Source organism: Falco rusticolus, chromosome Z (genome assembly GCF_015220075.1).
Source record: "Falco rusticolus isolate bFalRus1 chromosome Z, bFalRus1.pri, whole genome shotgun sequence".
NCBI classification, from domain to species: Eukaryota; Metazoa; Chordata; class Aves; order Falconiformes; family Falconidae; genus Falco; species Falco rusticolus.
In genome coordinates, this window is record NC_051210.1 from 63205965 (window position 1) to 63230324 (window position 24360).

Here is a 24360-nt window from a genome sequence, read left to right on the forward strand (position 1 = left end):
TCTAAACCTCCCCTGGCATAACCTGAGGCCATTTCCACTTGCTCTAACACTTGTTACTTGGGAGAAAAAAACTACCCCCACCTGCCTACAGCCTCCTTTCAGGTAGTTGTAGAAAGCAATAAAATCCCTCCCCAAGCCTTCTTTTCTCCAGACTAAACAATCCCAGTTCCCTCAGCTGCTCCTCATAAGATGTGCTCCAGATGCTTCACCAGGTTTGTTGCCCTTCTCCGGACATGCTCCAGCACCTCTATGTCCCTCTTGAAGTGAGGGACTCAGAACTGAACATGGTATTCAAGGTGTGGCCTCACCAGGCTGACTATAAGGGGACAATCACTTCCCTAGTCCTGCTGACCGCACTGTTTCAGATACAAGCCAGGGTGCTGTTGGCCTACTTGGCCACCTGGGCACACTGAGGGCTTATATTTAGCTAGCCATCACCCAGCACCGAGGTCCTTTTATGCCAGGCAGCTTTCCAGCTGCTCTTCCCCAAGCCTGTAGCATTGTGTGGGGTTGTTGTGACCCAAGTACAGGACCCAGCACTTCTTGTTGAACCTCATACAACTGGCCTTGGTCCATCGGCCCAGCCTGTCCAGATGCCTCTGCAGAGCCTTCCTAAGGCTCTTCCCATCCAAGAGCCATCCAAGCCATGAACAGACAGTTTCTCCAGTAGAATGCGGTGGGAGATGGTGTCAGAGGCTTTTCTAAGGTCCAGGTAGACAAACAACATTCACAGCCTTTCTCTCATCCAGCTAGCAGGTCATCTTGTCATAGGAGACAGGGTTCGTCAAGCAGGACCTGCCTTTCACAAACCCATGCTGGCTGGGCCTGATCCCCTGGCTGTCCCACACATGCCACGTGATGGCACTCAGGATGATCTGCTCCATGACTTTTCCAGCACCGAGGTCAGGCTGACAGGCCTGTAGTTCCCCAGATCCTCCTTCCTGCCCTTCTTGTAGGTGGGCTTCACATTGGCTAATCTCCAGTCCACTGGGACCTTTCCAATTAGCAGAACTATTGATAAATGGTGGGGAGTGGCCTGGCAAGCTTCTCCGCTAGCTCCCTCAGTACTCTCGGGTGGATTCATAATTATATCAAAGAGCATAACTTGGGTAGCATAGCAGATGGGTAATAACTTTCCAAGCTACAGTAATTCAGTGAGTATGAGTTATATGTTGTTATTCCCAGGCCCTTTTGCTTTTCATTGCAGTCATTTTCAGTCTAAAAGGTCCTCTTGCATATATTGGTTTTTATATAACTTGCATATATATATATAAATATAAATCTATCTATATATATATAACACTTGCATATATTAGCTTTTGATTATAATGTGACATTTCTCTCCTCAGGTTTATTGTTGGCATGTTTTTTCTTTTGAATTGCAGAGAGGCTGCTTTATAAGTTGAGAGTGAAATTTGAATAAGTTGATATTGAATTGCATACCTTTGGCTTTTGATGCCAAGTTTCTGAAAGGCTTAACGTAGTAATGAAATTTTCTAAGTGTGATTTTTTGTTTGTTTTAGCAAACAAAAATTTTTTTCTTTGCTTTTCCATAACAGAAATAGTAGCAAATGTCGTTTATTAAATATTGACTTATCAATGTCTTCTGAAACATTTTGCTTCAAAGTCATGTAACTATAAACTGCATCTACCAATGTCATCATGTTACTGTATCATAATTGCATGTTAAACATGTTTCTTATGGGTCCATTACTTAATTCAGTACTGTAGTTGGACTACTAGTTCCTAAGAACACAACTCCATTTTGCCATTTGCTGAGACAAATACAGGCAAGAGCTGTCAACACTTGAGATAATAAAGAAGTAGTGAAGAGTAACTGACTGGTACTGCTAAAAAGAGAATCTAGACTAATCTTGCATATCAGGAGATGTGACCATTTTCCAAGACACGTACATATTTGGTTGTGATCTCTTCAGGGGAGGGAAAATACATATTGGGATTTATGTGGCTTGCATGTGAAACATTATTTTGAATTTCTCTTTGTGATGCTTGGCTCTTCTATAGTTTTGGCAGGAGACTGGAACAGTCAGAGAAGAGACGTGTTTTCTGTGTGTCTTTCACAAACTTCAGTTTCAGGCAGGAACATTATAAGCTCATTCTTGCTCAGTAGGACTGGCTAGAAAAGATCAGCTAATGGAAGACTGCATCATCAAAAATGAACAGCTGTAGGCTTTTATAATAGTGAAGCTCTCTATGCCTTTGTAAGAAATTTCAATGAGCTACTTGTGGTTGTTTGCTCACTTTACAGTCAGTTCAAACCTCAGCAATATCTATATTCATGGTCTTAGAAATTTTGTTTGCAGGAAAGTAATATTTTGTCAGCATATTCAGTTGCAGTACCTCTTGGAAGCTAACACAATCAATCTGCAGTGGAGAGGAGCACAAAAGAAAAAAATTGTCATTAGCTTTGTCAGATGCAGAACAGGTAATAAGCAATAGTTGGTTTTGCCTTGGTCAGCTGGTGTATTATACTATATGTATTTCCAATACTAATACACTGATCTAACTTGAGAACACACAAAAGCATGTAGTACTTCAGTTGAAAGACTGCTTATCTAAGAAGCAGCATGATTGGGTGTATTTTCTAGCTGTAGATCACAGAGATGCAGTTTTATTTCTTTCAGCTGGCGTGAAAAGTGATTTATGTTTTTGCAGGTTTTTTTCTCCAAAAGGACATTTAAGTTGCTGATAGCTGTCTGAATACTTTCAATAAGTACCTCTACACTGGTAATTTAGTATATGGGGAAACAGTCTTTTCCACTAATTTACCTCCTATATGTAGCTGGGAGTCTTGTGGTGCACACAGAAGTATATTACTGGAATGCTGGGAACCAGAATGAATTACAGCAGCATGAACATTGGTCTTTCCCTCCTTGTGCCACCCTGGTAACATAGACAAAGCCAGTGAGTTCCTACAGAAGCAATTCTCAGTGTTCCTCTGCTATAGCACTATGACAACAGCATAGAGGCCTATCCAGCCTATGGGTATGTAGCCAACTTCTGTGCCAGTCATACTATACGTTTGTGATAGCAAGAGTCTGAGTTCCCAGACAGCCATGCTGCAGTCTCTAGGTACCATTGAGTCACAGAAGAATTAGCAAGTTCATTCCTTACCTATGTACGTGTGCAAGGTTCACTCTGAACTTAAGTGCCTGTACTGTACCAGCTGTATTTATTAATACATAGAAATGAATGTCTGATGTCTCTTAAAATCTTTTCATTAATTTCTCTTGGCTTTGATGTGACTGCATGATGAGAAGCTCAGAATGGTCGCTGTACCAGGGTGACTGCCAGATGAGTTGGCTAAAGGCAGTTATTGAACCTGGGTGCATACAATTTCCCTGATGTGTGCAAATTTGTTTTTCTTAGTGCTGACAGTAAAGTAAACTTATGGGATGTGAGGAAAGCATCTGGATGTCTGAGTACACTGGATCAGCACAATGGAGAGAAGTCCAAAGCATCTTCTGAGGCAGGTAATACAGAATGTAACTGGTAATCCATGTATAACTAGAAGCATTGTTATATTTCATAAATACGTTGAATACTAAGACCAGCAAGGACAGTAGCGATTACCCAGTTGTTACCTACTGTATAACTGTTGTGGTTTAACCCCAGCCAGCAGCCAAGCCCCATGCAGCTGCTCACTCACTCCCCCCTCACCCAGAGGGATGGGGAGTGGGATCAGAAAGGAATGCAAAACTCGAGGGTTGAGATAAGAACAATTCAATAGGTAAAGCAAAAGCCGCCCATGCAAGCAAAGCAAAGCAAGGAATTCATTCACCACTCCCCATGGGCAGGCAGGTGTTCGGCCATCCCCAGGGAAGCCGGGCTCCATCGTGTGTAACTGGGAAGACAAACACCATAATGCCAGATGTCCCCTCTGTCCTTCTTTTTTCCCCCAGTTTATATACTCAGCACGATGGCATATGGTATGGAATGTCCCTTTGGCTAGTTTGGGTCACCTGTCCTGGCTGTGTCCCCTCCCAGTGTCCTGTGCCCCTCCAGCCCTCTCACTGGCAGGGCCTGAGAAGCTGAAAAGGCCTTGACTCAGGATAAACATCACCCAGCAACACCTGATAACACACTGATGTTCTTAACATTGTTCCAACACTAAATCCAACACACAGCACTGCACCAGTTACTGAGAAGATTAACTCTATCCCAGCTGAAACCAGGACAGTAACAGAGGCTGTTCAGTTTTATTACGTTACTTCTGTTGTAGAGACTGCGTGTGGTTGAGGATCTTGTTTAGAGAGATCTCCTTGGCCATCAGTATTGTATCTGTTCTAAATATTTTTCTCCTTAAAATGGGAAATTTGGCCATCCATTTTATGGGCAGAAGAATCCATTCCTGCTGTAGATCAGGTTTCATACAAACAGCAATCTCTTCATACTTCATCAGCTGTTCCAGCAGTTAATTACCATCTTTTAAAAACAAAGACAACACAAACAAAACCCACAAAAGCACATTCCTTTCCTGTTTAATTTAGTCTTGCTTCCAATGTAAGTCTCTAGAATATTTTTTTCATATGTGGTCCATAAAATCAATTATATTCCTTTCGTACTGCATAAAGTATACAACAGAGTATAAATTTATGATTACATTTAATGTAACAGGAAGCTAAATTACACTTCTTTCACTACAGTCAAATGCATTAATGGTGCCTTGTATCAGTTACTAGCTACGTTAATGTTATTTTATGTATATTAAGGTCACGTTTTGATACTCAAAAAAAACCCCACCAAAACAACAACAACAAAACCAAAACTCAATTAAAGGAAAGCTTCTCAACTCTAGATTATAGTTCATGGTTTCTGATCAATTCTGGACAAAAGATTCTTAATTTTGGCAGACTCTTCAAGTACTTGAAGAGTCACTATTCTGAGGTAGAAATACATAGTATTTGAAATTGAATCACAAAGCAGAAACTGAGTGTCATGGCTCTGAACAAAGGGATTTGCATAGCATAAATCATAGTTATTACAGCTACAAGTCAGTCTGTCTTGTTATGTTCAACTTAAATTGCATGTAGAAAAATACATGCAAGTCTTTGTATAATCAAACTAATTTTCCAAAATGTACAGTTAAAGAATATGAAGTAGCAGTAAGTATCTGTTCTAATAACTCTGCTCACTACTATGTATATTATAGTGTGGTAATATAGATGTTTGGTTTTAACAATTTTAAATTTCATTTTAACTCAAGGAATTAGAGATGCAAATGCTCTAAAGAAATCTAAGACTTTTGAAAAAGGAAGTGTTTGGACAAACTATTTTTTTAAGAAAACCAAAATTTTATGTAACTCCCAAGGTAATTGATGCCATTTTATACATTCCTTTGAATGACATGTTGTCTTGTTCAAATATAACAACTTTCTTTTCAACTTAATTTCACAGACATGTTCAAGATGATTTTTTGATAATCCAGTGGCAATCACATAGACTAGGATATTGAATATACTGAAATATAGCTGAACCAAACCAAATGCAATTAACAATTTTTTTTATAAAATCGTTGAAAAACAGATAACACATTTTACTTAAGAGGTATGTCTGAATTGTGTATATACGGTATAATACATAACTTGCCCATTTTTAGTGAGTTAATTTATGGGCACCACAATCAGGTTTGCTGGGTAGTGCTAAGTTGGTTTTAAACTACTTTAACATACTTAAGAATGTGCAGTATTGCAGGGTGAACTCGGTGGAATTCCTTTATAGTATTTTGTAAATAATACAGAATAGAATAGGATATTCAGGTGGAAGGGACTACAATGGTTATGTAGTCCAGCTGCCTGACTGCTTCAGAGCTGACCAACAGCTAAAGCGTAGTACTAAGGGCATTGTCCAGGACGCGCCTTCCCGCCCCCCCCGCAGCCTTGCCGCCCGCCCCTGGACGCGTTCAAAGACCTTCACGTGCTGCTTGAACCAGGGGGCCCAGAACTGCACAGGGTGCTCAAGGGGAGGCCACAGCAGCGCTGAATACAGCAGCACAGTCACCTCTCCTGACCGGCCGGTGCCGCTGTGTTTGGTGCCCCCAGGATGGGGTTTGCCCCCCTGGCTGCCAGGGCCCCGTGCTGCCTCCCGCTGAGCTGCTTCAGCCAGCACCCCGGGGCCCGCCCTGCGGGGCTGCTCTCCAGCCACTCGCCCCCGCTCGTAGCTCATAGCTCGTACTTGTGCCGGGCGTTCCTCCATCCTGGCTGCGGAGTCTGGCATCTGCTCTCGTTAAAAGCCATGCCACTGATGACTGCCCGGTGCTCCAGTCTGCCTGCATCCCTCTGCAAGAGGGATCTTCTCCCGCAAGAGAGCCAGCAGCACCTCCCAGCTTGGTGTCATCAGCAGACTTGCAATGGTGCGTTCAACCCCGGCGTCCAGATCACTGGTAAATACATGGAACGGAGCTGGCCCTGGAGTTCAGCCCTGAGGAGCACCGCTGGCGACCAGTCCCCAGCCAGCTGCTTTTATAAACCAGAAGTAGTAATTTACTGATATGTTACCATTTATGTACACAGAAATAAAAATGTGTATACAAAATAATAATTCTACTGTAGAAATCTCAACCAGCTCTTTTTCCTGACAGCAAGCACTGCTCACAATGGGAGAGTTAATGGTTTATGCTATATGAATGATGGACTTCATCTGTTGACCATTGGCACAGATGATCGGATGCGACTCTGGAATAGCTCCACTGGAGAAAACACATTAGTAAGTTTTCAGGGGTCTTCAGTTATGCTTTCATTTACATTTGATTTTAGAAGATTTGTAATTTGTGCAATCATAATTACAACAACTTCAGGTATTTATTAATATTCATAAATGATATAGCTGCTTAATCTCATAATTAGAAGACTTTGTGAGCATTTTTTTCCCAGAGTATGAAGAAGCCTGGTTCTACTTTAAAAATTGAATATAGTAACTTTAAGTTCATTAATTCCTGAGCATAGCTGAAAACACTCCGGACAGTAATGAAAACCTTAATATACAGTGACGGTAGAATTTTTTGTTTGTTTGTTTAAACTCTTAGTTGTCAGCATGTTATTTACAGGGCAGTCCATACCTGAGAGGTTCACTGACTTACTGACTGCCTTTTTTGCTACTTTCTTTGTTTTTTTGTGGAGCCTGTTTTGAGGAGTTGTATTTGAATGTTAAAAAAAATCTATCCTTCTACATTTGCATTGCAACCAAATGATGGTGGGGGTGGGGCATCAAAATTAAATCTTTACTGCTGCTACAGTCCTTTCTATGGCTTGTTTTTTGCTGAAGGTCCCAGGTTTAATTTTCTGTTCTGTAAAGAATTTTTTCCCTATGTTTATTTTGAAAGAAGAGCATACTAGGTAAGTCAGTTTCCATGGAATTTTAGCCAATTGTAATTATAGCCCATTGTTGCTATCAGGTAAGGAAGAAATTTTACTGTGACGTAAAAATCTTTTACCTCTGCTGCAGAGTTTCAGAACACAGCAAAAAGAATTCCTTGTAGACATTTAAATGAAAGGATGTTTCTATCTCCATGCTACCAATATTTGCCAGCTTGTTCTCAGCACTTCATATACAGGCATCTCTCTGTCTTCAAATCACCATCACCAAAGTAGATAATACAGTTTGTTCACTCTCCTGTCACCAGCTGGATCACTGCATTTTGTTTTTCTGTGCCTGTTAGTTCATTGACTTGTTTCATAGGCTATTGTGCAGTTTTCTTATTTGGTGTGGAATGGCTTGATCCTGCCTTACTTTTTCAAGTCCAGAACTGTTTTCCAGAGAACTGTATTTTCACACTGACCAGAGGTATTGTATAAAACAATTTTTAAGGCACTAGAAGACAAATAAATGCATGTCTAGATAAAGGTTCACACCATAGTCACTGTATTTTCCCTACTAGCCAGTCCTTTTGATCTCTATAACTTTTTTCTGTCTTTCAAAAGGTATAGAAATTAAGCCATGCATATGAGTTTTTTTGAGCAATGAGCGGATTCAGGGCCTGGTGGATTGTTTCAGTTAGTAAGGGAAATGCATGCTGGAGTTGTGCACATCTTGCATATGTCCTTTATTAAAAAAGGAATAGAAAGCCTTGGTTCACTGAGTATAGGGAAAATTAAACAAAAGCAGGTTTTCTGTCTGTGTGCTCAAGGGACAAAGTCAGTTTTTAAGATCTTTCTTCTCTTCTTGTTTTGGCAGCATGCTTTTCTTTCCATTGCTTCTCTGTCAAGCAGGAACACTTACACTGAGTATATCCGTATAATTTGCTTTTCCCAGCCTCCACTCCTCCCTTTCATTGTACACGCCTTTGTTATGAGCAGTATTGTGGCTTGGGAATTGTTGCTGTTACAGCTCATATGCTGTGTAAAGGAGTTTAATTGCTTTTTATCAGCAGAGTAATATGCCTCTTAAAATTACTAGCCTTAACAAGACTTAACACAGGCAATATTTATAAACACTGTCTTTAAAAAACGAGCAGTATTATCCACAAAGGACATGCATAAGCTCCCTATCTCGTGAAAATATCCCCTCAATATGAAAAAATATCAACCTGCTTGTATGGTAATCAAAACTCTCTTTGTATACATTTTTATGACAATTGAGAGAAATTTTTCTCAGGACTCCTTTTTTATTATACTTTTCTTACATGAGTGCTCTTTGCTATGAAAGAACATTAAAAGTAGAGCAACAAGTAGTCTTCTTCCTTGCCTGGCTCAAGATCACTGATACTTACATTTGCCTCAACTTTGGACTCAGGTAATTGATGTAGTATGGATCAAGAACCTAAAAAAGCAAGACATTTGTATTAGAATATTTACCTGATAAACTACAAATCTGTTAGCTTATAGTCAAGAGATTTCATACTTAGGATTTTTTTTCTTCTTCTTTTTTTAACTCTAGGCCATGACGTTTAGGTAGGGAGCTTTAAAATCAACCCAGAGAGCTTTGCTAACATTATACGTATAAGTGAATCTCTTGCTTTTCAGCAGAAATTAAGAGCATAAGTTGTAGGACAATATTATTAGAAAGCAAAATATTTCATATATAATACTATGTAGTATTAAATAATTTAAATTTAAAATACTGTTAATAGAAAAAAACCTACTTTTAAATCGTGAAATGTGTGAATTTCAAGTGTTTGTAGTGGACTTCTTCATGGAAAAAAAAATACATGTAAGTTTTTTATTTGTCCAAATTATAATGCTTTCTTTTAATTAAGTTTTTTTAGAGGTAAGCTGTACTGTTCTCATGAATATATTTCTGTATTTTCTCATGAATACACTTTTGATGTCTGATATAGTATATAAGTAGACTGATATATCCAACTGGAATATTTCCTAGCATGTTTGGAAACTCCACTGTCAACGTCTGGTGAGAATTTTATCTCTGTAGGTCTTGTCAAGGGCTTAAATACAGATGCTAATAAGCTATATTTCTTAAACTACTATTATTTGCAAGGCTTTCCACACACCTCAGAAGCTGGGTCGTAGAAATGTAGCATTTGTTCCTAACCCAGCTGCCCTTACAGAGAACAATATTGAATTTCTTAGTGGTGATTTAGCTTTGATTAGAAGACATGCTTTTTTTATCACTCTTGAATAGTTCGTAATTTAACAAGTTGTTCTTTCCTTCTTCATGAGTCTTTTTCTTGCCATTTATTTGTGCCATCCTTCTGCCTACCCTTCGGTTCTTTTCATACTACCTATTCATCTCCTACTGTTCCTTGCTAACTCATGAGGAGGAGATGCAGAATCTTTCCCTACATTGCAGATGTTTTTCCTCTGTTCCTTCTTCTCCAAGTAAGGGATGACTGGCTGAGGAATCCTTAGGACTAGTTCTTGTGTTGTCTAGGCTGATCCTTCTGTTCTTTGCCATTCTACTGGCATATACAATTCAGAAATGTATTTTTCTGCAACATCAGTGAACTCCAGCAAACAAAGGGCACTTTCAGGGTGTATATAGTGTATATCAATTTTTGTTCAATCTGTGGACTAAAATCTTGTAGTATTGGGACAAGTACTGTTCAACATCTTTATCAGTGATGTAGACAGTGGGATCAAATGCACCCTCAACAAGTTTGGAGATGACACCAAGCCAAATGGTGCAGTTGACACCTGAGGGATGGGATGCCATCCAGAGGGACCTTGATGAGCTCGAAAAGGGCCTATGGGAACCTCAGAATGTTCAGCAAGGCCAGGTGCAAGGTCCTGCACCTGAGTCAGAGCAAGCCCTGGTATCAATACCAGCTAGGAGATGAAGGGATTGAGAACAACCCTGGGGAGGAGGACTTGGGGGTACTGGTGGATGAAGAGCTGGACACGAGCTTGCAATGTGCACTCACAGCCCAGAAAGCCAGCCGTGACACTGGCCTGCATCAAAAGAAGCGTGGCCAGCAGGTCCAGGGAGGTGATCCTGCCCCTGTACTCCTCTTGGGCAAGACCCTACCTGGAATACTGTGTCCGTCTCTGGAGTTCTCAGCACAGGAAAGGCATGGACCTGTTGGAGCAGGTCCAAAGGAGGGCCACAAAAATGGTCAGAGAGATATAACACCTTCTCCTATGAGGAATGGCTGAAAGAGTTGGGTTTGTTCAGCCTGGAGAAAAGAGGAGGCTCCAGGGATGTGTTATTGCAGCCCTTCAGTACTTAAAGGAAGCTTATAAGGAAGATGGAGACGGACTTTTTAGTAGGGCCTGAGGGTGCTGAGACCTTGGAACAGGTTGTCCAGTGAGGTGGTAGATGCCCTGTCCCTGGAAAATTCAAGGTCAGGTTGGATGGGGCTCTGAACAACCTGATCGAGTTGAAGATGTCCCTGCTCATTGCAGGGGCAGGTTGGACTAGATGACCTTCAAAGGTCTTTTCCAAACCAAGCTGTTCTATGGTTTGTAAGTGTATGCTGTTGAAGGAGTTATTTTAATAGTTTCAATATCTGAGAGAAAATTATTATGTTGGCTCATCTAGGAAAATGTTTAAGGTGATACTTCCTGATACAGTTCTATTTCAGTGATAGTTTAGGTGCACTGGCACACAACAGTCCATGCAGTTCTAAGTGTGGAACTGCTGACTGTGGAACTTCTATTACTATTAAGGAGAGTAAACTTTAATGAACAGAAAAATTATTCTCTTGATAGACATCTGTAATTGGAAATCTCAAGAACTGTATTAACATTTGGAAGCTTAGAATTCATTTTACTGGGTATTAAATAAGAAATTAAATTGATCTTTTAATGTAAAGTTATTTCCTGTAGCTTTAGTTAGTAGCTAACTGCATAATCGTTCATTTTACAGGTGAATTATGGGAAAGTCTGTAATGAAAGTAGAAAAGGACTCAAATTCACAGTCTCTTGTGGCTGTAATCAGGAGTTTGCCTTTGTACCGTACGGCAGTACCATTGCTGTTTATACAGTTTTCACAGGAGAACAAGTAGCTGTGCTTCGAGGACATTATAGTACTGTCAACTGCTGTGTATTTCAACCTAATTTTCAGGTAAGTAAAGTACAAAAAACATTCCAGACAAACTGCAATATTTATGTTGATTGTCAAACCATTTGCACAAAGTGTTAACTTTTCAGGGATGTGACTTAATCAAAGATAGTGACATAAGAGGGAGTTCTGTGGCCTAGGCAAGAAAAGTTTGGTTAAGTTCTTGGGACGACCCTTTCTCTATTGGGTTTCTTCCGCAGTTCGTTTTGTCTCACATATATATATTTCAATATACCTATAGTAATTTTTTTTGGCTTACGTTCTCATTAATAAATCATATGTATTAAGGCTTCTGCCTGTTTTCTCTAAGACTGAAGAGGAGGCATTTGTCTTTCTCTGAGATACCTAAAACTAACCACAGTAAGAAAGAAGATGAAGTGCATTCAGGTGAAGTGCATTAGTATTGCTGTCAGTACTAAGAGTCTTCTCAAGTATTTTGCTAAGACGATCTTGCTCAAATGCCTGTAGTTATACCAATTACTGGATCTGTGAACAGTTTGGATGAAGTGTTGAGAACATGTTGAGCTTCTTAAATTAATCTAAGAACATTTCAGTTAAGAAATACCATAGCATTACAGGAATTCATGATGCTGACAGCCTTTTTTTTCTGCCTATGTTTTAATTTTCCTCTCCGACTGTGATATATTTTTCTCTTGCAATAAAAGACTTAAGGATAGAAAAGCTTAAGTCATTATGAGCTCTTCACAACAGATTGTTCTTATGGCTTGTGGTACAGCAGGAGCAGAGTGAATGTTGGTAGGATTTTAAAGCTGTTACATAGTTGCCCTCAGGTGCTGATATTAGTAGGATTTTAAGGCTCTTACATAGTTGCCCTTAGGTATTGAGGATTGTACTTCATGTTCCAGCTCCCCCTTTCTCATCATTTGTAGATGAGAAACACCAAGCAAAAATACTAGAGGCAGAAAGGGCACGTGGATATCTTTTCATTACCTCTTATACCTCATAGAAGTCAATCTGGTAGCTGTTGCTTTGAGTAACTTTGACTGAAAGAATGCTTCCTTGTCACTGAAATGGACTTTACAGAAAATTTTGGACACATTACAGATGGGGCAATGGAACCCAAGCTAATAAGCTTTTCTTAACTTGGAAAGCAGTTCCGACATGAGTAGGCAGTGAGGTGCTAGGTCCACTGAAAGGTGGAATATTCACATTAAAACTAAGGCACGTCTTTTCTGGACTGTTCTTGACTAGCTTAAAAAGCCCTTTGTGTTTTTAAGAATAGTTTCCCAAATATTGTTAGTGTGTTTCTATTGTCATCTTTGGTGGTGTTTTTGATAAACTGAAGAGGTGAGGCTCATTAAATCTCACTGTAAATCAGGTTTTTCAGCCCTGGAAATGCAAACCTCTGTATAATGTCTCTTGGCTTTTAAAATCCTTGGAAAAGAATCACTTGTGAGCATGCACACAAGAACTGCATCTGTCACTTTAGCTGTAGGTTTATGTTGGCAACAACTTGATTTGTTTATCTGTTGTGATTCCCGATTCTCTTTCAGAATCACTGTTTTCCGGAGTTCAGTTCTATATTCCAGAAGTGTGACTGGATTTTCTTGTTCTTTAAATGCTTTGCTTTTAGTTGTGTTCAATTGTTACTCTGATGGAATATCATTACTATAGTCAATGCATCAACACCAAAGGCAGTGGTAGTGTTGACTATTTGCGTTCACACACACTTCTAAATAGCTCATTTATGTCTTGAGACAATTCATCAGTCTTCATATAATTCCAATAGAAATTATGATTTCCCAGTTAAAACTCATTTTCTAAGAATGCAGTCACGTGTAAAATGCATGGTTAACTGGTTTATTTTACTCTTGCAAGCAATGTTAAATCAATATGTTAGTTATTCAAAGCTGTGCATTTCTATTTTCAGTTATTAGTTGTAAATAAAATCAGTTTTGCTTGACCAATGGTTTTTATATTCCTGTATCTTAACTCTGTAGTAACTGATCCATGTAATCACCTTTTCTATTGTATCATTCTACTTTTTCTCTGCTGTGCCCCCACCTCCCCCAAATGGCTCGTTGGCTGACTTTCAGCTTTGTAGTATTTCAATACATATTAAAACATAATTAATTTCAGCAAGCCAGAAATTCTTAGACAACTTTTCTAAGTCTCTCTGATGTAAGTTATGTATCTACCAGTGAAATGTGTAGCAGATGGCTTTCTAACATTTTTCCTACTTTTACATTTGAAATTAGTACACTACCTTAATACGAAACAAGGTCTACATCTTTTATGCATAGTTTCTACCATGTCCATCTAGTAGTGAGTCTCTCTTGTTAAGAGTTTTCTTAATATTAATACTCTTCTGGACTTTTTCTGCTGTCTTTAACCCTGCTTGAGTGATTTTTGGCTTTGTCCTACCCTCAAACCCAGTCCTTAGATTTTCTTGCTATTTTTTTCTGTGCTCAAAGCTTCTGATTGATATTGTTGCTGCCAATCATATTCTTTCTGTTCATTAACTGTATTTTAGTTATCTTTGTTTCACCTTGTAACGGGAATAGACTTTGAAAGGTGCTTTAACATTGTTACAATTATGTATTAGAGGTAAAAAATGTCTTCTGTTTGCTCAGAGCCATATAATCAATATGATCGCTGACACCCAAGCAACTATTTGCAATCCAATGATATTAGTCTTTATCTGTTCTTATAAGGTCCAAATTAATTAGCAGGTTTATGTGGTGTTTGAGATACTGTGTGGAGCTGTCTGCACAGAATGGTGTAAGATTTGGTTAATGTGTGTATGTATGGCTTTTGAGGTACCGAGAATAGAGCCATGAAATCCACTATGTTGTTATTGGCCTAAATTGTTCTTACATGAGTATCTCTGTAAAATTAATAAGATGTTAGTCTGCTTGAGTAGGAACAGGTGCAGAATTTTGCCCTTTGATAAGAGCCATTTATTTAATAGGAGGTCGGTAATTTCAAGGGCGGTGTGGAAGAGGAAATCTTCATTGTGCAATCTTTTAGATAATGTTTACTGTTGGATCTAATACATTAGATATCATTGTGCCATATTAGCTGCTAAAATTTACATAAAGAAGACCTACCTTTCCCTTTCAGAAAAAAGAAATGGAGTAAACATGCACAAATAGCAGGTCATAAAATATTAGGTGTGCATCAGGAAATAGTTTTGCTTCTGTATCTATATATATAGAAGTATCTATAGATACTTCTATTGTTCAAGAAATGCTAATGACATTTCTGCAAAGGTATTTGGCAAATCCAGTGGTAAGAAAGTTAAATCAGGTTTTATTTGCAATCTTTCCTCAGAGTCTTAAAGCATTGTATTTCCATATATTGTACTATAAACATGCTCTATGCACGTTTATGGTACATTATACATGTATGTCCTATGCTGTACCATAAATATACATGGAGCTCAGTGGCTCTTCTTTTGATTGACTTAAGGTATGAGTCACCATTTCAGGCTGTAATAATTATAATTAATTATAAGTATTACTCAATGTAGTGCATGTTAACTGAAGATACTGCAATGCCAGGATCAGAAAGTGAGACAAGAGGTAATAAAGATTAAATTGAAGTGTACTGATGTCACCGTGACATTGTTCAGAAAGAGATTTTGGTGTGAGAAGAAGTTTTAAAGTTCTAGTGACATTCTTTATCCTAGACAGGAGGCCTAAGTAGAGTACTGCTGACAGGATAAAGTGGGATTTGACCTCTACCATGGTGTAACTTTGACCTGTCTTCTTTTAAACAAGATAAGTAGAATGTTTCTCTCATAAAATTCTAAATACTAATCTTACGTGTTTTATGCATGATGCTTCATGCATGGGACCAGTTTTACGAAAGTGAGTATGTCAGTTCTCTTGATTAAGATTACCCACACAAATAAATGAGTATTTATAGGAATTAGGCATTAAGTTCCTGCACTAACTGTCAGCATAATTCATGCAGCTCTAGAATTAAATATACATAACACAGGAGACTTTTTGCAAAGACAGAGCTGTAACTTATTGCGCTTTTGTTGAATCAGTGTATCAATAATGTGCATATATGCACAGTGTTGCTAGTTCAAGTGTAAAAGCCAACACGCTTAAAGCAAGGCTTTCATGCTGTCAGCCTGAATACAGAAAAAATACTTCATGTTTCACTCAGGCAGTCAGAAAATGTGGCTATACTTAAGTGTTTTCAGACATTTCATATAATATGCAGGAGTATGATTTGAGACTGAAGGCATATGAGAATATTTTTATGCGAATTCATTTAAATAGCGATTTGGAAGATAGAAGCATTATTAGTACAAAGTCTACTCCAAAGCTGGTGCAGTATTTCTCATTAGCAAAATTTCCTCACTTTAAACTGACAGAGAAGTCTGTATTTCCTTTAATAAAGACTGAAGAAAACTAAGCTATTTTTGACTATTAGCCGTTTGGTGTAGAAACTGTTTATTTCCATGTGTTCGCAGGGTGCCTTGCACAATGGGATCTCATTCTTTAGTCATTACCATAATAAATAAGAGTTATTTATATTAAAAATAATAAATCAGTCTTTCTGATCTCTGCCTTCCCAACAGGATACAGGCTTCAAATTGTTCTTTATTTGTTCTTTTCCTTCCTTAGGCATACTGAAACTGAATTTACTTAATACTACTTTGTTCCATACATATGCACTTTTCTAACATGTATTACTAGATGCTTTTGAGTTCCTTCATATTTTTTAATAATAATAAAAAAGATTTTTCCCTTTTTCTTTTTTCTTCTCTATTGAACATAAATCATCTCTAAGCTTTCTAACTGTTAGAATAGGTGTCTTTTCAGGAGATGTGAAAGGAAAGAAGAAAAAACAATAAAATTCATTTAAATGTGGGTAGTGCTGTTTTGCTGACCAGTCTGGGAAAAATATAAAAACTTACTTGGTTTCCATATTATTTAAAATAATGTTTATCAAGGTTATGTTACAAGTTAGAAATCTTATATTTTTCTTTGTTTTTAACCAGTATCTCATACAAGTTTTTCACCCAACGTTGTATCGATGTCACTATTTAGTAAATTCGTATAGAAGTTAATTTTTGTTTGTTTTTTTTAAAGGAACTCTATAGTGGTAGCAAAGATTGCAATATCCTTGCATGGATACCAGCTCTTCGAGAGCCAGTTAATGATTACGTTTCTGAAAAGGTAATGAATTTGTGAGTTTGAACTATACTTCTTATGGCTGTTATACTTGAGAAGGTGGTGTTGAAATTGAATATGAAGTATGTGTTTCATCATCAAAATTAACAATTCTAAGAGAAGAATCACCTATTGTTTCTGTGCAATCTTTTTATTGTTGTGGGGTTTCAAGAGGATGTTTTCTTCCATAGTCTAGTAAAATCTTCTGCAGAATTCTAGCTTCTCGCTTAATTAAAAGTAGTACTTGCCATTTGTCTATCAGTCTTTCAACTTCTATAGTTTCCTTAATTTCCAAACTGTTTTTCTCTGATTATGCTATTGTGGAATTGGAAAGGTGCCAAATATTGTATTTTAAATTGTTCAGGAATATACTGTGCATTAAACAGTAAGATTGGGGATGCCACACTCCATACCCAAATATTTGTGATGCAGAAAGATAATAAAGAGGGTTCTAAATGAGATTATTTTAGTATCTTTGGCAAGACATTAAGGCTGTTGCAGGGAAGTTCATATGTTGCAATTTTCGAAGAGAGTACTTTCCTCTCTCTGAGTATTAGAGCTGGGCAATAAAAATTTCAGTGAACAGTTTGAGAGGAAAAAATCCTAAATTTTAGGGAACTGAAACCATTCACAGAATCAGTCTGGCAAACTGTAATAATGTTAAAGAATCAGGATATATTAATGTTTTAACTTATAGCATACAAAAGTTCCACTTTTCAAAATTTCTGAAATCTTCCATTTTGGATGGTGGAAGTATAAGAAGCATACATTTTTTATAACATTTGCTTTGCTTTAAGACAATTGATTTATAAACTATCCTACACTTAAGCAAAGAAGAAAAAAGTGGCTTCAGTAGTTAGATACCCTAAGCTCAAAATCTATTTAATTTACCTGAAGTAAACATTTTTTTTCTGTAAGTGAGAATTCTGATATGTGCACATTGTTTTTTCATAGTCTGAAAACTAAAAACCCACAGGATTATGTACCCAGCTCTGATTAGAACTGCCCCTTTAAATTTGACATGGTGGAGATATGTGATATGTGCCATTGTTTTAAAATCTGTTAAGCTACAGCTGCTGTTTACTGATGTTGAAAGGAGCAGTTCTGCTGTCCACAGGCCACTGGCTTCTGCTCCCTCTCAAGTGCCAGAACAGCCATTTGAGCACCTATATGACCAGAATCTGAATCCAGGATAGAAATAAACAAGAATTTTTTTTTATCCTGAGTCTCTGTGATACAGTGCACTGCATAGCTGCACAAACCCTTTAGCTTGACCCTAAGGAGATGGAGGAGAGAAATATTTGTTGGAAGTGGATAGAGGCCAGGACTACTTGAGACAGTAGTGCTCAGTTAAGGAAATCATGAATTAAAATCCATGACTCAAAACAAACACAGTAATTTCCCTCTGTTATATTTTATATCAGACATTTGTAAAGCTTCGAGTCAGTGCTCCAGGTATTTTTTGTGAAATTGGAGTTAGAGTACTATTTTTTTTCATAATTTATTCTGTCTCTAATCCGTGAGAGACAAAATAGTTTGTCTGCATATAGTAATTTAAGGAATGCTGTTAGCATTGCCCTTATTTGACTTTAGTATTTTTAATTAAGCAAACCACTGAGAGAATTTTTATTTTTTTTTTAGTCTCTGCCTCAACAGCATTTAAACCCAGCATATGAAGACGCATGGAGCAGCAGTGATGAAGGCTGAATTTCAGTTATGTGCTGGCATAAAATTGACATTCAGGCACTGTGTTTACAGCCTTTATCTGCAGAATTGGGATATTGTTGGATTTATTATGACTGGATTTTTGGTACAGTTCTGTTAGAGCAAGGTCTTTCAGAAATAAGTTTCCATTGTTCTCTGTGCTCTTTCACAGTTTCAGTTCTCTAACTGTTAGTTAAATCTAGAGGATTACTTTTTCATACTTACTGACTTTCATACTTACAGTTACACATTGATACTTTATTCATTGTTGAACAGCTGATAAAGGAAAAATAAAAGCCCTTGGGACCAGTTAATACTGCATTATTTCTGATACCACTAATAGATAAGTCAACCCTTCACTTCCAAGAGACGTGATACACAGGATTTTGCCTGAAAGAGGACTAGCTCAGGGATACTTCCAACTTACTTTTTTCAGTGTCTAGATGGAACAGACTGCATCCATTTTCAAGTGCTTATGTGCCGTGAGAGCCTGTAACAGGATTTTATGCCTGCTCTTTTCCATTTTCAGTTTTGTGTAAGTTTTTCCATAGGTGTAGTATTTAGTTCAAAAGGAGGTGTAACAGGGATCATCTATTCAAGTATATGGTGACCCCATCAACTAATATCTGAATCTTAGTCCCAGGAAGTTAAGAATATAAACCAGTTTAATTAGAGTTTTTGTTGCTCCCGTTAGCAGGTTTTTAAGATCAGTCTTCTATGTATGAATCTCACACTTCCCTAGCCAGTGTGAAGAATTCCTGGACAGAAACTGGCTTGAGGTACAGTACAAGGCAGAGTGGATCACATTTCAAGGTAGAAGTACTGAATGCACTTCTTCAAAACGTTTCACCTGAATTTGTGATCCTGATGCCTGCTCTGTTTTGAAAGGCAGGAGCTTTGTGGGGTTATTGTATCATCTCAATTGCTGATTTGTGCTTCAGACATAGTACAGTCACCAGGCTGAGAGCTGAGGTAGAGGCTCCCATCAGATTTAGATGCAGCTGTATAGAGGAGAAATTCCTTCCAAAGCAGAGCAGATACCAAGATACTAGGACCACACATTCAGACAAAATGAAAAGATATTGTATAATTAAATGAAAGATATTATAACCTTTGTGTACTGTATTATTTCTCTGATTAGTATACAATTTAGAATTAAATCACTGTGCTTCTGTATTTTAATATCTATACAAGATATAGGCTGTCAGTTTCTGTATCAATTTATAGTCTAGCATTGTAAACTGTTATGAAGTGAGGAGTGGGCATATCAAGGGAATGTTGTAATTAAACAAACTTCATATGTAGTGCATGTCTGCTGGGAGAGACCCACTATTAAGTGGATACCTGCAGGGTGGAAGACTTTCAGAAGTTCCAGCTGAAGTTAAAGACCAGCTTGATACTGTCACTTTACAAAACGGAAAAGAGAATTTTCTATTTTTTCCCTCTGAAAATTTACAAATGAAAATCGTAGTTTTCATTACTTATGGTGGCTCTTCCTTCTAAAATTGGAAAAACTGGGGAACAGATTTGAAGAAAGACTACACATTTTGATTGTCTTAAAGATTACTTTTTTGCGTGTTACAATTGTGCATATTGTTTGCATATGCCAACCGCAGTGCATGTATTTGAATTTCTAAAAATGTGCTCATTAAATCATAGTAACCAAAGTGAAAATCTTAGTTATCAAAGAATAAATGCATTACATTTTTCAATAAAATTTTCACCTGTTATGTGCCTATAAATGGTGTTGATTTTGATGAACCCATCAAAACCCCCACCAGCTTTATGGTGGACTAGGAATAGTATATAAAAAAAGGAGAGGTAGAAAAATTACATTAACAAAAGTGAGAAATCATAAAAATTAAACCCATAAATAAGAATGTTGCATTAATTCTCTTGGGGTTTTTTTTGAATGGCTGTTGTCAAATGAGTTCCCTTTTCTGTGCTTTGAGTACAAAATTATTGAGATTGGAAGGGATCACTGGAGATAATCTAGTCCAACCTCTCTGCTTAAAACAGTCACCTAAAGTAGGTTGCTCAGGCTTGTGTCCAGTTGAGCTTTGAGTACCTCTACAATATACAAACCTGTTCCAGTGTTCGAGCATTCTTAGAATAAAAGTTTCTTCTTAGATTTGAATGGAGTTTTCTGTATTTCAGTTTGCACCCATTGCATCTTGCCCCATTGCTGGATACCACTGAGAAGAGTGACTTCCTCCTCTTTACTGTCCCTTCCCTTGGCTTCATCAGGTATTTCTATGCATTGGTGAGATCCCTCTGAGCCTTTTCTTCTCCAGGTGGAGAAGTCCCAGCTCTTTCAGCCTCTTCTCATAGGAATGATCACAAACCTCAGACTGTTGACAGTGGTCTTCCTAATGCAATGCAGGGTGCTGTTGGCCTTCTTTGCTGCAAGGGCACATTGCTGGCTTATGATTCCTTTAGTGTCCACCAAGAGTGCTGGGTCCTTTTCCACAAAGCTGCTTTCCAGCAGGTTGGTCCCTGGCCTGTTCTGGTCCATGGGTTTTTTCTTTTTTGGGTGCAGGATTTGACATTTGCCTTTATTGAACATCACAAGGTTCCTGTTTGCCTGTTTCTCCAGTCTGGTGAGGTCCTTCTGAAAGGTGGTGGCACAATCATCTGGCATATCAAACATTCTTCCCAGTCTTGTATTGCCTGCAGACTTGTTGAAGGCACATTCTGTTCTATCATGAAGGTCATTAATGAAGATGTTAAACAGGACTGGATCTAGTATTGACCCCTAGTGACTGGCCTCCAACTGGACTTTATGCCACTGATCACAACCGTCAGGGCCTGGCCCTTCAACCATTTTTTGATCTCACTGTCCGCTTGGCTAGTTTGTACTATGTCAGGTTATCTATAATAAGGGTGTTTTGGGAGACTGTCGAGAGCCTGGCTAAAGTAAAAGTACACATCATCCACTGTTCTCCACTTATCCACCAAGCTCAGTGTCATGTTACAGAAGGCTGTTGGGTTGGTCAGGCATAGTTTTCTCTTCATAATCTATGCTGACTGCTACCTTCTTTGTCTGGAAGTGGTTTCCAGGATTATTTGTTACATCAGCTTCCCAGGGATGGAGGTGAAGTTGATTGACCTCTCTCTTCTGGATCTTCCTTCTTTCCAAGGTCACCTTGGCTTTCTTCCAGTTCTCGGAAACCTCTTCTGCTCACTGTGACCTTTCAAAGGTAATTGAGAATGGTCTTGAATGGCATCTGCCAGTTGTGGGTGCGTCCACTCGAGCACTATGGACTTTTGTATGTCCAGGTTGTATAAGTGTTGCCTAACTGATCCTCCTTCACCAAGGGTACGCTTTCCTTGCTCCAGACTTTTTAGTAGTCTCGGGGACCTGGGGCTGGTAAAGTCCAGTCTTGCCACTGAAGACTGTGGTGAGGAATCATTGAGAATCTCAGCCTTTTCTGTGTCCTTTGTCTCCAGTTCCTCTGCCCTGTTTAGCAGTGGGCCCACATTTTCCATAGTCTTCCTTTTACTGCTGATATACCTGTAGGTTTTAGTTTTGCTTTTCATATTCCTCGCCAGATTTAACTTTCCAGCTTTATTTCCTGCATGTGGGAATGGACTCTCCTTTAAAATCAGCCAGTTTTCCTGCACCCTGCTTCTCATCAGGGCTATATCCCGTGGAATTCTTCCAGATAGAACCCTAAATAGGGACCTATCTGGAAATGTGGAAACTTCCCTCTATACTTTTATGGGGCTCATTTTCAATACTATTCCTGAGTAACTGCTTGCATATGAGTTTTGTGTAAGTTGCACCGTGAATGCAATGTGGGATTTAGCTCAGGAAGAGGTGGGCTGGGAATTATTTGTCCAAGTATCTATCCACCCAGACACCTTTTGGTTTAGTGTCTGAAGCTATCCCAAACAGTTGAAAATAGAAATAAGTTGCCTTGGAGGTTTATTGTTCCTACTGACAGCTAGTGTCTTTTACACAGGAATCTTTCCAAATTCCCTTCTTGTATCACTTGATGATGTCATCATTCTCCCTGCTGACTGTTGTCCTGTGCCGGAAGGAGAGGTGTTTCTCATGAGGAAAGTTAGAAACATCTGTCTCTCACCTGGGCAAGAATCCAGGCACATTCTACAATCCAGCACCTGCAAACCTTCCATATAATAGCAGTAGTTGATGGGTGGTGTTTAGTTTGCAAGGTTTAAAACCTCTTGGTACTAGCTAGCATCTCCAACACCAATTTCTGTGAAAATTCTACTTTGAATAATGGCGTATATGTTACAGTGTCCTTCAGTACTTTAGTTTCTTGTAAATGTGGTAAATTTATTTAAGTTTTTTTTGAGGAAAAAAAATTCTTTTCTTTCTGCTGCATTCTTACAGTGGCTGTACTTAATTACTAAGTAAAGTGTTGGTATCTTCTAAATGAAACATTTTAAAGGACAGTGAAGGTATGCTGTGTGTTATTTTTCACTGGAAAGAGCCAAGTACTAAGCCGACGATGTGAGTTGCAACTGTGCATCTCTTGCTTGTGTGTAAGTTAAATGTGATAATTAAACCTGAGTCCTCCCCGTCATTTATGCCTATTCTGCTTCTATGCTTATAGAATGTTATTTTAATAGTATCAGATCTCTTTCAGAACCAGAAATGCAGCAAGTAGGGTAGTATAAACTTAATTGCATTTCCTATCCTTATGTCAGTCAGAAAAAAACACAGTTGAAACTCCAGTCAGCTGTCAAAGGGCTGCTGTATTCATGTTGAAATAAAGTTATTCACTTGAGAGTCAACTAGCTGATAGCTGGATTCTAAGTTCCTGTTAAAAACAGTAAGAAATTTAATTGTTTAAAGAGAGCTTAAGCTGGAATGGACTGCACTCCTACTGCAGTAGCAGTACTGTGATTTAGTAGTCACACTTTGTATCAGAATATGTAGAGAAGTGCTTTCATCTTTTCAGGCCATTCCAGGAATTGACTGTTGCTTAGAAGACTTGCTTTGCCTGCCAAAGCAGAGATTTTTATTTGAGCTTGATACAGCAGGTACCAAAAGAGGGAAAATACTTTATTTGTTCTTACAAGAGATCAAAGAATTTCCTTTCCCTTCTAGCCTAAGGAAACAATGGATGTGGGAGTCAGTCTGAGCCAGCCCAGCTTGAAGAAATCCAGAGAGCCTAAGACAAGCCTCCTTCAGCTTGAGTGAAAGTTTAGTTCTATAGAGACACTAAGGTAGGACTCTGATTATTTATGTCTAGGTTATGATGCTCAGAAAGAATCTGGTATTGAGATATCAAAGCAGAAACCTGTTTCTTTTTTTCCTCCTGTACCCAGACCTGGAAGAATGCATTAGCATATGAGAATTCAGATACGGTTAAGTCCCAAGTAGTGGGAAGAACAAGTTAACACCATGAGTTTACCTCCCTGCGCCTTTTTCTCTATCCCAAATATACTCACTCTTAACCCACAGGCTGATGAGACTAAAGATATACAGATTTGTTTGCCACCTTTTTTTGGGGGGGTTTAGTTAGGCCAGACTTCTCACTGTGCAAGACAACTGGTTTTTTTTTTAAATGAGTTCCTCATTTGCTCAACCAGTTTAGGGACTAGAATTTAAGACGCCTGTCATTGTAAAGCTGAAAAATTCTTAGATTTGGGAACATCAGTAGAATTGACTGTTACATTTTTTTTTTCTCTTATTTTTAGCCTTGTGTTGTAGTCCTTATCCTATCTTGAATGGAGATACAGGAAGATACATATGTATACACACACACATATATATATCCACACAAGATACAGATATATTTAAAATACCACTGCTTTGGCACTTAGAGGATAATTCTTGTGTTTTCTTCCTACCTCATTTTTTAATGCAGGGAAAAGTCTGGTGCATAAAGTTGAAAATTGTAGGCTCTTCAGTGCATATTGGCCTAGGATCTGCCACAACGAATGGGTAAGCCTACTCTTAGCTTAGTACAAGTGATGTATGTGATACAGGTGATAGTCAAATAGGCATAACAGTTAAACCATGGGAACTGTCTAGATAAATACATAAAATATG

General features: G+C 38.4%; 2 protein-coding genes across 5 annotated transcripts in view; both read left to right on the forward strand.

Moving 5' to 3' along the window:
- ERCC8 (ERCC excision repair 8, CSA ubiquitin ligase complex subunit) overlaps positions 1-24360 on the forward strand; it is a 52238-nt gene that overhangs the window by 14189 nt on the left and 13689 nt on the right. The window contains exons 8-13 of one of the 4 annotated variants that reach the window (XM_037373570.1): positions 3391-3494; positions 6602-6726; positions 11281-11478; positions 16548-16634; positions 23413-23531; positions 24176-24252. In XM_037373570.1, coding sequence (XP_037229467.1) covers positions 3391-3494; positions 6602-6726; positions 11281-11478; positions 16548-16634; positions 23413-23505 — 607 coding nt within the window. In that variant the 3' untranslated portion in view covers positions 23506-23531; positions 24176-24252. Of the gene's footprint in view, positions 1-3390; positions 3495-6601; positions 6727-11280; positions 11479-15127; positions 16513-16547; positions 16635-18269; positions 18647-23412; positions 23532-24175; positions 24253-24360 lie in introns of those variants that run through there. The other 3 variants (XM_037373571.1, XM_037373573.1, XM_037373572.1) reach the window with 3 other exon arrangements.
- The window catches only part of ELOVL7 (ELOVL fatty acid elongase 7), a 53182-nt gene continuing 52997 nt past the window's right edge, over positions 24176-24360 (forward strand). Inside the window, exon 1 of the mRNA XM_037373574.1 lies at positions 24176-24252. The gene's annotated coding sequence lies outside the window, so the exon portion shown is untranslated. The remainder of the gene's footprint in view (positions 24253-24360) is intronic.